Source organism: Mus caroli, chromosome 12, assembly GCF_900094665.2.
Source record: "Mus caroli chromosome 12, CAROLI_EIJ_v1.1, whole genome shotgun sequence".
Classification (NCBI taxonomy): Eukaryota; Metazoa; Chordata; class Mammalia; order Rodentia; family Muridae; genus Mus; species Mus caroli.
The window spans coordinates 78,291,554-78,305,860 of NC_034581.1; the positions used below are offsets into that span (position 1 = coordinate 78,291,554).

Genomic DNA, 14,307 nt, shown 5'->3' on the forward strand with positions numbered 1-14,307 from the left:
AAAAAAAAAAAAAAAAACATGTACAATGCAACACCAAGTGAGTCCCCAGGACCATACCCACTTGTGAGGGGTCAGCTCTTTCTTTGCCAGTTTGTAAATCTTTTTGATTTGCCTGCTTCATCTTTAGTCAGAGCTGACTAGGATTGGAATAGGCTCTTCCTGGTAGTGTGTAGTTGTTGCTGGCCTGGAGCTGGCTATGTAGCACAAGCTGTCCTCTAAGTCACAGAGACCCACCTGCCTCTGCTTCCTGACACACTGGGACTAAAGGCAGGATCGCCATGCCAGGGACTAATTTTTGAGACTTCTCAAGTCCAAAGAATATACTCCTGGTCATCCTAAGGAACTCCACAATTTTTAAGAAAGCAGTTCTGTTGGCTATCATCTTGAGAGGAACAGAGGATAATAATATTAAATTCCACCTGATCTGGACAGAGCTGAAATCACCCACTGCCTATGCTATAAGAACAAGATCTTCCCAGCTGTAAAAAGCCATCCAACAACCTCTGCCACAGTGACATAAATGTCTTGTGTACTCAATAATTATCACTTTAAGAAACTGAAGTAGTATGCCAATAATGGGCACAACAGACATTGCTATAGTGTGCATGCACAAGCACACACACACACACACACACACACACACACACAAACCCAAGAGACGGTTTCTCGATGTGGCTCTGGCTGTTCTGGAACTCTTGCCTCCCTAGTGCTGGGATTAAAGACATACACCACTACTACCCAGCAGCTTTCTTATTCTTTAGCTTTATATTGTTTTTATTTGACACATATATATTTTACAGGAGATAGAATGATACTTTGATACACATGCACAATGTATACAAAAGGGTAACTCGTATATATCACTTCATAGATTTATCTTTTTTTTTGTGAACCATCATCTTTGCTGGCTCTCCTGTCATGCAACCATAGTTGCTCTAGTGCTAGAGAACATTACAAGTTATTCCTCCTGCTTCTGAACCTTCTACACTCTTGTATCACCCTTTCCCTATCCTCTCCACCATCAGATGAATTAGAGGGCAAAGCCACAGAAACTATGACTATACTTCAAAGGCTTCTAGACTTCATTTTAAGAACACAAGAGATGCATACCCCTCACTATCTAGGTCTATTGAATGCAGAAAAAAGACCACAAGAATATGAGTATTTGTTAAAGGAATATAACATTAATATAATTTCAGATACAAATTCTCAATTTATCAAACGAAGTCAAAGTTCTTCAGAGTCTGCTAACAAATCTATAATAATGAAAAATACAGAATTTGGTACAAAATAAATATATGCCAACATATTTCATCTAAATTAGGAAAAATAATTAGATGAGTTAATAATTTTCCACAGGACAAAACTCAACTTTTACAAAATAACAAAAGAAAGGAAAGGCATGGCAAGATGTCAATTGAGCCAGCAACCTGCCTTCCCAGGAAATCAGTTCATATCTGGCAAAAAACTGGCCTCATATTATGAAAAGGAACCCTACAAACAGAAATAAGACATATAAAATCCAAATACAAAACACACACATATATGTATATTTGTACATATATGAAAACAATAAAACATAGATCGATATAGATAGGTATTTCCCTTGCTTTTGCTTTTAAGACATCCAGAAGAGATAAAGGCCTATTAATTACAATCATAAGGGCTGGAGAGGTGGCTCAGTACTGAATACTCTTCTAGAGGATTCTAGTTTAATTCCCAGCATCCATGTGGCATCTCCAGTTCAAGGGATTTGATACACTCTTTGCTCCTCTGCAGGCAATGCATGCACATGGCACACAATCATAGTCTGTAAACAAACCACCCACACATGTAAAAGACAATTTGATTTGTTCAAAAAAAAAAAAAAACCCACAAGGAAAACAATTTAAAAACCGAAATTAGTAGTAAGGATATGGTAAAAGGCTTAGGTAGCCATCTTTGAAAAAAAAAAGTTGTGTGTATATAAATTTTATTAATATATATTATAGATTTAACTCTAACTCAAGAAAAGAGTTCTACAAACCAGTTTCTTTCACAATGCCACATAAATCTTGTAAGTTGTACGATGTTTCATTTTTCTTTTCTTAGTAGTACTGCAGATCAAACCTTGTACCTTGTGAATACTAAGTACACTACCATTGAGGAGCTATACCCTCAGGCCTTATTTTAATTAAAAAACAAACTAAAAGATTACTACTAGTGTTTGTACAGGGTGTGTGTGGGAGCATCCATTTCATGACATGCATACAAAGGTCAGAAGTCAGTTCTTTCCCTCCACCTTTACCTGAGTTCCTGCAATCAAGCTCAGACTGCCAGGATTCCAGGGCAAAGGCCATTATACACTGTGTGGATAACAGCCCCACTTCTTACCAGAGCTCCAGTCCCAGCAGCTAATTATAGGGAGTTGTGAGCTGCCTGAAGTGGTTGCTGGGAACAGAACTCTGGAAGAGTAGCAAGTGCTCTCTTTAAAGATTTACTCCTTGTTTTAAACGGTATATCTGTGAATGCCTGCATGAGTTCATGTGCACCACACACACGCAGATGAGCACAGAGGCCAGAGGGCAGTAGATCTCCTGAAACTGAGTTAACAGACAGTTGTGAAAAACTAGTGTTGGTGCTGGGGTCCAAACCTGATCCCTTAGCAAGAGCAGCAAGTGCTTTTAACCATGGAGCCAGCTCTCCAGCCCGGAGTAGTTAACACTCTTAACAAACAAGCCAGCTCTTCAGCTATCATATAGGATTTTTTGTATGGACATGTATTTTTATTTCTATTGAGTATGTATCTAGCAGTGATATTTTTGGGTTATATGGTAGGGTTTTGACTTTGGTGTTGTTTTTCTTTTGTTGTTTTTTATGTATGTTCCAGAAATCAAGCTTAAGTGTCCAGGTTTGTGTGGCAAGTGTTTTTAACCACTGAGCTATTTCATGGGCCTCCACCTGTGGAGTTTTAAAAAACAGTTGTAACATTTACATATTTGAAAGCAGTGAGAATAGAAATTCCAATTTCTTTTCTTTTTCTTTTGGTATTTTGAGAGAGGGCATAACGAAGCCTCAGCTGACCTTCAACTCTACTATACTGCCGAGGCCGACCACGAATTCCTTATCCTCCTCCCTCACCTCCCAATTATGGAGATTACACTCAGATTCTAAGGGTTCCGGATTCTTCACATCCTCGTCTGCACTTGCTATTATTTCTGTCCCTCCCCACCATGTTGGGGATGAAGCCCAGGGCTACATCCATACAGGAGACTACCACTGAGTGCCAGACTCTCCAGGCCTCATTTTTATTTTGTTTTAATATGGGTCATACTATACAGCCTAAGCTGAACTTAAATGTACAGTTGTCCTGCCTCCGCCTCCCTAGAACTGCGATTACACGCAGATGCGTGTCACCATGTCTAAGACTAGCTGTAGCCATTCTAATAAATGCTAAGTAGATAAGACATTCTAATAGATGCTAAGTTGCATTTTCCTAATTGTTAATGATGTTGAAAATTGTATGTGTTTATTGGCCTTTTATATCTTTGAAAAAATGTCTATTCAGATCTTCTATCAGTAGATTCATTATCTTTTTAAAATGAATTGTCTTTTCATTGTTATGAGTTATAAAATTTTATATATGTTATGGATATAAGTCTTACAAGATATGATTTGTAAATCTTTTCTACCATGTATACACAATTTTCTATATATTTTCTTCTGTATTACATAATCTTTTAATATATCTCTATATAATGTGTATTTTCATTTTTTTTTACCATTTATGACCTATGTTGAGGTAATTTTTGTATATAGGTGTGGAAGGGGCTCAACTTTTTGTGTATATTTATCTAATTGTCCCAGAACCTTGGATGCTGAGGCAGGAGAAGTGCTCTGAGTTAAAGGGCAGCCTGCACTAGACACCAAGTACCAGGCCAGCAGGGCTATAGAGCAAGATTGTGTTTAAAACAAACAAATAAATAAATAAAAGCCATTAACAGTAGCACTATATGGAACCATTCAATAAAAGCAATGGTGTTAATAAAATCACTAATATAATGCTGAACTTTTTTTCTAAAAAGGAGTGTGAGTTAATGTTTCCTTTCCACTGTTAGCAAAAGCGTACTTATTTGGAAGAGGTTCCGGTTACATGCTAGAGACACAGCCTCTAACTACACAATAAAATACTGGCCTAATTTCCCTTGAGTTTTACTCCAAGTTAACAAATTAAGCCAAAACCACAAAAACAAAAGTAGTTAAAAGTGATTTAAAATGTAAATTTTCATTTTTTAAAAAGATTTTTTTTTTTTTTTTTTGGTTTTTCGAGACAGGGTTTCTCTTTATAGCTCTGGCTGTCCTGGAGCTCACTTTGTAGACCAGGCTGGCCTCGAACTCAGAAATCCACCTGCCTCTGCCTCCCAAGTGCTGGGATTAAAGGCGTGCGCCACCACGCCCGGCAAGATTTTATTTTTAATTATGTGTGTGTATACACGTCTGTGTGTTGGGGGAGGGGGTATACATGAGTGCAGCACCCACAGAGTCCAGAAGTCGGGGCTGGACCCCTTAGAGCTGAGTTATAGGAGGTTATGAGCTGCCTGACATGAGTACCAGGAACCAAATGCTAGACCTCTACAAAAGCAGTATGTGATTTTAACAACTAAGCCATCTCTCCAGCCCAATATGTAAAATGTTAAAGTCTACTTTTTTCCTAATTGCCACATGGCAATATAATTACACTAACTGGGATATTAGCTTACCTAATCTGTAAGAGAGAAGTTTGTAAGTCTAAAGTTGTTTTAACTCTAACAATTTACCCATGTCATGTATTGAAGACTTACTACAAACAAGGCGATTACAAAATGCTTCTCATTTATTAACATCAACCTAGTAATGAGTACAGAACTGATTCAATTTTATAGATGAAAAAACTGAGTGTGAAAGGTCTAATAAACTATCCAATCTATAAATTAATAAGATAATTTCTTTATATAATTATAAAAGTTGGATCTTATCAGTTTTATCATGCTTCCTCTAGATGAAATCACATCTTTTCCAATGTTATTACATGACAAACACAGACAGGCCTATGTAATAATGAGGCTAAATTCTCCAGGTCTGTCTTTTTGTTTTAAGAAGATAAAAGAGGGATTTCTTTTAACTAAGGAATACCAAGAGCTAACATGTATTATGGTTTAGAGTCATTGCTCCCTGGCTGGTATGTTTGAATACTTGGTAGCCAGATGGTGGCACCATTTTGGAGGCGGGGCCTATCTGGGGGCAGGCTTTGAGCCCAAGCTATTTCCTGGTTTGCCTAGATGTAACAAGCCATGCCAAAGGCACCAACCAACCACAAAGGACCGAGCCACAGCTGCCATGCTTTCCCTGGCTAGACCAACTTTATTCCCACTAAAACATGACTCAAACCTCTCTCCTACCTTAGTCTTCCAGAGGGACAACGGTTAACTACTATAGAAAATTGGTACCAGGAATGGGGCTGTTGCTGTAATTAGCCTGACAGTGTGGTTCAAAGGCCTTTGGAACTAATTTATGGAAAGAATGTGGAAGAGTTTGGATCAGCAAGCTAAACAAGTCTTGGAATGTTGTAAACAGCTTACCCAGCCATCCTGGTGGGAGTCTGGAAGAACAGAAAGCCATTAGACATGCAGAGAGTAGACTCATGAAGTTTTCAGAGGGAAAAAGATTTAATAGGAATCGGGCTACAGGCTCAATTCAAGTTTCATTCTGGGGATAGGGGGCAATCTGGCTATATCCCACATCCTGATAATTTGACTAAGGTTAAATTCAAACTATATTAATCATTTGGCAGAGCAAACTTCAACACAGCATAGCACCTAGGCTGTGGCACGTTTATTGCTGGCTGCCTTCAACTAGGTTCTCAATGAAAAAAATCTCAGCCAAATGGGGCAGAAAGACATGAAAAATATGCAGTTTGGCAAGGAAATTTAAAGAACAATTTAAAGAAAATTTAAAGAACACGGCATAAGAACATTTAAAGTTGCAGATGAGATGAATACGAAAAATGCCCATATTCCATTATTAAACTGACTATAGTTAAGAAAAGCCATACGCTTTGCAAGACCCCACCCATAGAAAGCTCTATGCAACAGTGCAACCTCTAGTAAATCTTCAATTAAAAGGGGAGTGCCTGGAAAGGGGAAGTGTTTGAACAGAGTGCCAGAGCAGTGGCACCCTGACCCAACAGGGCCACCTAAGATACATCCACCAGGTACTCACAGGCTGCTACAATTGTAATATGTAGGAACCAAGCAAACTACATGCTGAGCTGGCACACAGAATCCGGCACCATCCAGGTGGTGCTGATTTTGGAGGCATACTTGTGCCAAGGTTCCAGAAAAAAGCTAATGAGGCCCAGCAGTGTGAACGGAGAGGCCTTGAGAAAGTGATATATGATGCCGAGGAAGAGGCCTAAGTTGCAACGGAAACCCATCTGGCGATACCAGGAAAACTGTTGAAAAAGCTCCAGGTACTGAGAAGAGACAGCCCTAGAGAACGGTCACGTGTGCTACTAGTGACAGCACTAAAGGCGGAGCCGCAGTCCACTAAAGTATGCAATACCATCACAAAACCCAGCAGCCAGATACAGAGGTTCAGGATTCCCTGCTGAGGTTTAGTCTTGTTTCAGCTAATTTCTACTTGCTAGCCTCATTCCTTAACTGTGCAATGGAAGTAGGCAACCTATTTTTATTTTATAGTTGCCCACAGCTGAGGTCAGAAGAGACTTTGGGCTTTGAACTTTAGTAACTGTTGGTACTGTTACAATTTTGTGGACTCTGGAAGTAGAACCAAATGTATTTCACATTGTGAGCAATATACCTGAGCTTATGAGGGACAAGAACAACACAACAAAAAGTCACAGTCTGGATGTAAAGGTCTCCTAAAAGCTCTGGTGTTTCCGCATTTGGCATCCAGGTAGTACTACTTTGGGGAAGTCGTGGAAACTTTGGAAGATGCAGCTCAGTTGGAGGAAGTGGGTCACTGGACAGTAGGTCCTGAAGATATACAATTCAGCCCCAGTTCCATCTCAAGCTCTCTGCTTTACAATCTACAATACATGGAGCCCTAAGCCACTCTGTCATCCCTGCCTTTACTAAGCTAAAAATGATCCTTTCTTCCTTCAGCAGCTTCTTCCTGGGAATTGGTCAGTGATGAGAAAAGAAAGTAATACATTCTCATAATAAGAAAAAAAATCAATAATAAAGAGGGTCTGGAGAGATGGATCAGCTAAGTTAAGAGCACTTGGTGCTCTTCTAGAGATCACAGGTTCAAGCCCCAGCACCCACATGGTAGCCCAGACCATCTGTAACTCTAGTTCCAAGATATCCAATGCCCTCTTCTAACCTCTGAGGGTAGCAGACATGCACAGTGCACATGCATTTATGCAGGGACACTAATACACATAAAAAACAAAAATAAAAACAAGATTTTAAAACTAGTAATGTTATCCACAATACAACTAAAAATACAACTGAAATATATGAAGGTATACATACAAACATACCTTTCCAAAGCAAAAGGTAATCAAGAACAATCTTATAGCTAAAAAATTTGTAGGTTCTTCCTTTTTCTCTTTGCTATCCCTCCTCTTCGCTAACAAAACTGGGGGGGGGGGGTTGGGGGAGGCCCGCAGGTGTTCCATGGTGATACAATACCTATAATTCCAGGACTCTGGAGGTGAAGGCAGAAAAACCAGGAGCTATTTTAAAAGTCTGAGGCCAGCCTAAGGTACAGATAGCCCGTATGAAAAATTTAAAATAAACACACACACACACACACCCTGGGGGGGGGGAGAATCTAATAATCATTTTCTGAATTAAAATATAAACAATATAATCAAATTACTATAATTAAGCTTTTGCTCTCTAGTAAGACAATTCAAGACTTTGATAACTAGTTTAAAGAATGTAAGGTTAGCTGTTATGTCTTACTACATACCTGTATGCCTAGTACTCAGGTCACTAAGGTTGAAGGATTTTGAGTTTAAATCTATCTGGTGACACAGCAAGTTAGTGACCAGACTAAACTATGGATTGAAATCTTCCAAACGAGCTTTTAAAATTTTTAAAAGAAATGCATCCTAGGTATTCTTAGGTCTGCAACTAAAACTCAGTGTTTTAACACTTGCCTAGCACATAAAAAAGTCATGAGTTTGACTTCTAGCACCTCAAAAATCAACTAAACTAAGAAAAAGAATTAAAAGCATAGGTAGCAATAAACAAGCGGGGAGAGGAATGGGAGTGCAGCTCAAAAGGAGAATACTTGCTTGGTGTCTGTAAGGCCCTAGTTTTGATCCCCCTTACTCCAAAACCAAAACAACCAGTGCGAAGGCTCAGCCAGTAAGGAACTTGTTGCTGAGTCTGACAAATGAGTGTGTGTGTGTGTGTGTGTGTGTGTGTTATGTACACACGTTAGTTTAAAAATACAGTCCATGTCTAATTTAAAAATGCGAAATAAATGGAAAGAAACTGAGCTTTTAGTGGGAAGAAAAGGGGAAGTCACTGAACTTCAATGGCTCCTTGGATAATCCTGAGATTCCTTATAAATCCACAGGACTGAGGCTCACCCCGAGGTCCTGGGTCACATCCCCAGCACTAAGGGCTGAGGGAAGCAATATCTACACGGTCCTGCCCTTCCTCTCATCCTGCAGGACTCGGAAGCATCAGCCCATTTACTTGCATGCTAGCATTATTTCCTGAGTGGGAGAAAACACAGAGTTATGGGAAGCAGCAGGGACTGCAGAGGTCTAAGAATAAGTCCAGAAAGTTGCAATAGGACAGTCCTCCTTTGCATATGTCACTGCAGGAAAACTGCCAACAGCAGCTCACTCCCCTCATTTCCTGCAGATCCTCTGGCGCTTCCTTGGCGTGTCGGGCTTCTCATGCTCCCTTAGTTTCAAGCCTCCTTTGCATCAAGATTCCAAAGTGCATGGTTTGTATTCTCCAAAAGTCCCCTTTACTCGTGTCCTACTTCTGAATATGTATCCTAGAGACGTGTACAGTATTTCTACATCTGATGATAAAATTCACAGTACGTTATAAAACCACAATTTCTTTGCAACTAAAGGATTTATGGTAACACTAAGGTTTTAAAAAATCGAGCTTTTCAGGTACTTTACCGAATACTTTTCAAAAAGGTGGTAAGTTTACTATGGGATCTTTTCTGATAAAGGAAGTCTTAAAGTAAAGTAAAAACCACATAGAAAGAGGGAATTTGTGCTTTTACAGGCTGGATTCCCAGGCACCAACATTTCCAAGGATTACTATATGAACAGCTGGGGACAAGAGGCAGAAGAGGCTGAACAGAAGCTATTATAACGGGAAGAGGGACATCCCTGAAATAGAAAATAAGATAAATTAACTGTTACTAAGTAAAGTTTCATTTAAAAATCACTCATCTAAATAAACCTTGATAAGTCTCAAGTTCAGCGGGGAAAGGTTTCTTTGGGATTCAAAATCTATCATTTATTCACCTACAGATTAATGAATTTCATTGTAAAATGAGTTGAGCAATCAAAGCTATTCATAGATAAGTATGATTAAATTATGGGTGAATAATACATTAACTGAATAAAGTCCAGTTATTAAAGCAAGTAATCTAATTGCCCAATGTCCAACATTATAAGGAATGAACTTTTTTTTAAGATTTATTTATTTATTATATGTAAGTACACTGTAGCTGTCTTCAGACACACCAGAAAAGGGAGTCAGATCTCATTACCGGAGGATGTGAGCCACCATGTGGTTACTGGGACTTGAACTCAGAACCTTTGGAAGAACAGTTGGTGCTCATAACCACTGAGCCATCTTACCAGCCCCCAGGAATGAACTTTTCTATTTCTCTCCACAGTTAAGATTTTAATTCTTCCATCACTTAGTTTATATATATATATATATATATATATATGCATACAAAGACATAAGGTGCAATCACAGTAGTGATAGAAATACTGCATTTAATTCAATGTAAAAAAAATTTGAAAGTTTACATTTTTGGAAATTTTATCTACTCCAACACAACCTCCAAATAGTGAATTTATTTTGTGAAAAGACTATTTTTGAAATCAAACATAAAATGATTATATGGTTTTTGGCCTTCCATTTGGAATTTTATTTTGGAATCAAAATTTTGTTTAATTTGGAACTATCTGAAATAGAATTAAAAAGAGGGGGGAAAAACCTAAAAAGTATTGATGCAAAGCTGCAGCAATATTTCTTCACAATTTCATAAAACATTAATGAAAGGTTACATAATCCCCTGGATTAAAGATTTTTAAAGAGACCTGCAAGGATTGTCTTTTTCAGTTTTCAGTACTGCTTTCTTTATTCTTGTATCCACAGACACAGATCTAAAGCAACTCCAGCTAGTTTGAAAATAAGCCATCTGGTTTTCAGCTTTGTTTTATGGTGGTGTTACTGTCACCGAGAAAAGGTCTTCACCAGGAGTGGTGGTGCACCCCTTCACACTAGCACTCAGGAGGCAGAGGCAGGCAGGCAGCTGATCTCTTCAGTTCCTGGTCTATAGAGCCAGTTCCAGGATAGACAGGGTTACATAGAGAAGCCTTGTCTCAAAACAAACAAACAACAAACAGAGAGGGGAAGGGGCAAGGCGGAGGGAGAGGGAAAGAAGGGCTTGCTGTGTAACCCCAGGCTAGCCTCAATCAACATCAATCCTCCTGTTCATCCTCCCAGGTGTCTGAATTATAATTGTGTACCACTATGCCTGGCAGCCATTTGGTTTTCCAGAGGGGGGGTAAAAAAAAACTCATCTAAGAATAAGACAAAACATTCATATACACTTTAACTACAGCTGTAAATACATACTGTAAATTACATTTAGCTTCCTGAGACAAGTATACAAGATATACCGAACCCACTTCACTCTCAGGACAATAGAATGCACAAAACAAAAGTTCCTTCACAACCCACAAGTGTCTCCATAGTTAAGCCTCTACCCCATCAGTACTTGTTCTCCTTTCTCCTTTCTTGGTTTTGTTGTTTAAAGACTGGTCTCTCTCTCTCTAGCTCTCTCTAGCTCAGGACGGCCAATGCCTTCCAGCAATCCTCCTGTCTCAGATGTCAGAGTGCTAAGATTAGTCTCTAAGCATAAGAAATCCTTTCATTTTTCTCACTTGCAGTGTTTTCTTTTGTGCTTGTTTATCCTTTATACATGGAATATTCTAAACCAGTTCAATATTGAGTTAGTTAATAGATGTTAATGTCTTTTACAGTACAGTGAAAGGAAAACTGGTAACAGGAAGGCACAGGTGAGACAGCAGAGGGCCATCTGAGACACCATTGTTTCTCTGCCTCTGTTCCCTGTAAGTGTGCACGCCATGTTCTCAGGATCCACAAAAGTGGATCAGAATCAGAGGCTCATTGCAATTCCTAGTAATGTCAAACTGTCCAAACTGCCGTTATCACCACCTGAGAACTACTGCAAAATAAGTAACTTAATTCCTTAATATTGAAGGGATACTTCTGCCATAGTGTGCGACTCAAAACAGTTTGTCAAACTTTTCTGACTGAAAGACATGGATTTTACACTGTGACTTAAAACATGTATATAAGAAGTTTCCCTAAACAAGATTTTTCTTTATCAAGTTCGAGGCTAGTGTATTCTGTTTTATTTTCAATAATCAATAAATTTTTTTAAGATCTCAAAAAAAATGTTTGGGTTAGGTAAGTAGTACTTTTTGATAGAGCCCATGTCTAGCATGTGTGAGATATTGAGTATCATCCACAGTACTGGGGGGGGGGTCCCTTTATAATAAGATGTGTTCTCTTCCTCCCCCCCTTTACCTCTTCAGCAAGATGGACAGGTATTCTGATATTTTATGATATTTGATTACTACTAGTTTTTATTAAAGCAAGTTGTCCTCAGAATATGACTGATCCCTTGAAGAACACTAAGCATCACTTGGGCTGAATTTTTGACCCCCACCCCTAGGCCTTCTGGTTCAGAAACCTCGGGTGGAGCCAACCAATCTGTATGAAGGCATTTCCAATCTTGGATACTTCCTATGTAACAAACCAGTACTGAGTTCTGCACCAGCCACCACTCTAAAAATTCTACAAATACATTAAAAAAAAAAAAAAACTTTTTGAAATACCTGTAATCTCAGCACTCAGGAGACAGAGGCACTTGAACTCTGTGAGTTCAAAGAGAGCCTGGTCTATACAAAAACCAGCCAGAGCTTCTGCGCAAGACCCTTCCTCAAAAATGTATGCATGAATAAAAAAACAAATACAATTTAAATCCCTGTAAGTAAAAACTGCCAATATTACCAGATAAGTGATAGTACAAGAATTCTAAGTTATTTTCAATTTAGCAGGGCATGCCTATCGGCTTCATGAATACCCTCAATCTGATCCAGTCGGTTTTGCTCCTTTAGTTCGGCTACTCCTCCCCTTTTCCTCTCAAATTCCCCATCCTGTTGATGTCCTTATTTTCCAGTATTTTCGCTGTCATTCTAAAACTCATTTCTAAAGCCCTAGCTTCCAAGCCACTGTCACCTTGCTTTTAAGGACGGAGTCTCTGGTTCAGCTTGGCATATTAGTAGCGATTAGTTTCTCCTGTTCTCGGAAGCCCTCACCAGCACCATTGTTAAATGCTCGTATCCATTGGCCTGGCCAGCTTCCTTCCACAAGACCACTCACCCACTCCCGGGCAAGTTTCCCCCAGATCTCTCTAACTCCCTCCCTCCAGGGAAATTACTCTTCCCCTCTTACCTCCATCCCATTTTGCTTAAGGGAACTTGCACTTTCCCGCTGAACCCTTCGCTCCGAGGGTCCTCAGCTCGGACTCCGGTCCCAGACCTGCTGTGGGGGGCAGGGCGGCCGCGGCCCCTCCCCGGAGGAGTTGCTTCAAGGTCTCCACCCCGCAGACCCTTCCTCCCCCGACAGCTGCCCTGCTCTCGGGGTCGCGCCGTACTCGGTGCCTTTCCTCCGCTCCCTGTCACCCCCCGGACCCCGGCCGCTCTCGGTCTCCCCACCTCCCTCCTCTCTCCGACAGGGGCCACTCCCAGTTCTGTCGGCCCCCGCGGCTCCCAGAGCACCGAGAAACCCCGGTATCCCCTAGACTCTCCGGCCCCGGAGCGGCTCGCTCGCGGTCCCCCCCCTCGCTCGCAGACCCCCGCCGCTCGGGTCTCTTCAGGAAGTCGCGCACACACCGGCCTCCCGTCACTGTCCCCAGGGCCGCTGCCGGGCAGCCCAGGGGACCTCCCGGCCTGGCCCCTGCCGGAGTCCCGCGCCAACCTACCTTCCCAGCTCTAACTCTGCCAGCAGGAACCCCGCCGATCTCCCGCCGCGCCCGACCCCGACGCGACCCGGCCCGCAGCCCTGGCCTCTCGCCCGCGGCCTCCGCCTCCGGAGCGCAAAGCTAGAGTTTCCGGCCCGTCACCGCCTCCGCACCTCAGGCCCGCCTCGCCCGCACTCACCTGCCGCTGGCCCTGAACAACTCCGGCGCCTCAGACTCTACCTCCGCCGCCAGTAGCCACCAAGCGCCACCACCTCCCCCATGACAACAGGCCCGCCCCATACCACACTTTCAACGTATCCATTGGGTGGAGGGGCGGCGGCCCTCTGCTGCGATTGGTTGACTCTTCCTGTCCGTCATCCTGTCTTTACCGCCCCTTTTCCTGGACCGAGTCTTCGCCCCCGCCCGGACCTGGACCGGCCTAGATCATGCTTTAGTTGTAATTGGTTGATGATTGGGCAGTTCGAAGTTATGATAGGCTACTGATAGTGTCTGTTACTTTAACTGGCAAGGAGTGTGCTGGCCACGGTTGGTTCAAGCCCTGTGCACAGTTTGGTTGCGCAGTAGAAAGCAAAGACGGGGCAGACGCTCACGTCCGAGGTTACCGGGAAGGGTTAACTCTTTGTTGTGGGGTTGGCGCAGTCTACTCTTCCTTTTCTAGTTCTCTTCCAACAAGGGGAAACAGCTCTGCCAGCTTAAGGAGGGAGCGCTTGCAAAACATCGACTTCAGGGGTTGTGTTTAAGAACAGTCCAATTCCTCAGCCGAAAGGTATCTCGTAGATCAAAATTTCCCTCGTGTTTTCTTCAAGTTTCCTTGAAGTTCTTTCCGGTAGTCTCCATGCTTTAGGTTCGGGCAGAGCGCGGCTGTTTATTAAGCAGCAGTCGGCTCCCATTGCATTTATAAATATCGCCAAGAAATTATATTTATAATTGTATCTGTCGTATTCTAGAGTTTTCCAGCTTCCAGACCCACTCTCCAGGGTCTGCCAAGTAACCAAACAACCATCATCAAGTTTTAAAAACACGGGCAAC

General features: G+C 41.5%; 1 protein-coding gene across 8 annotated transcripts in view; it reads right to left on the reverse strand.

Annotated features, from left to right (window-relative positions):
• Window positions 1-13,571, reverse strand: part of Numb (NUMB endocytic adaptor protein) — a 133,864-nt gene extending 120,293 nt beyond the window's left edge. For 4 of the 8 annotated variants that reach the window (XM_021178572.2, XM_029484588.1, XM_029484586.1 and 1 more), the window contains exon 1: window positions 13,457-13,554. Coding sequence is in view for 1 of the 8 variants with exons in the window: in XM_029484587.1 (XP_029340447.1) it covers window positions 12,750-12,760 (11 nt within the window). In the remaining 7 variants the exon portion in view is untranslated. Of the gene's footprint in view, window positions 1-12,749; window positions 12,978-13,278; window positions 13,353-13,456 lie in introns of those variants that run through there. The other 4 variants (XM_029484590.1, XM_029484591.1, XM_029484593.1 and 1 more) reach the window with 4 other exon arrangements.
• Between the last annotated feature and the right edge of the window lie 736 nt (window positions 13,572-14,307).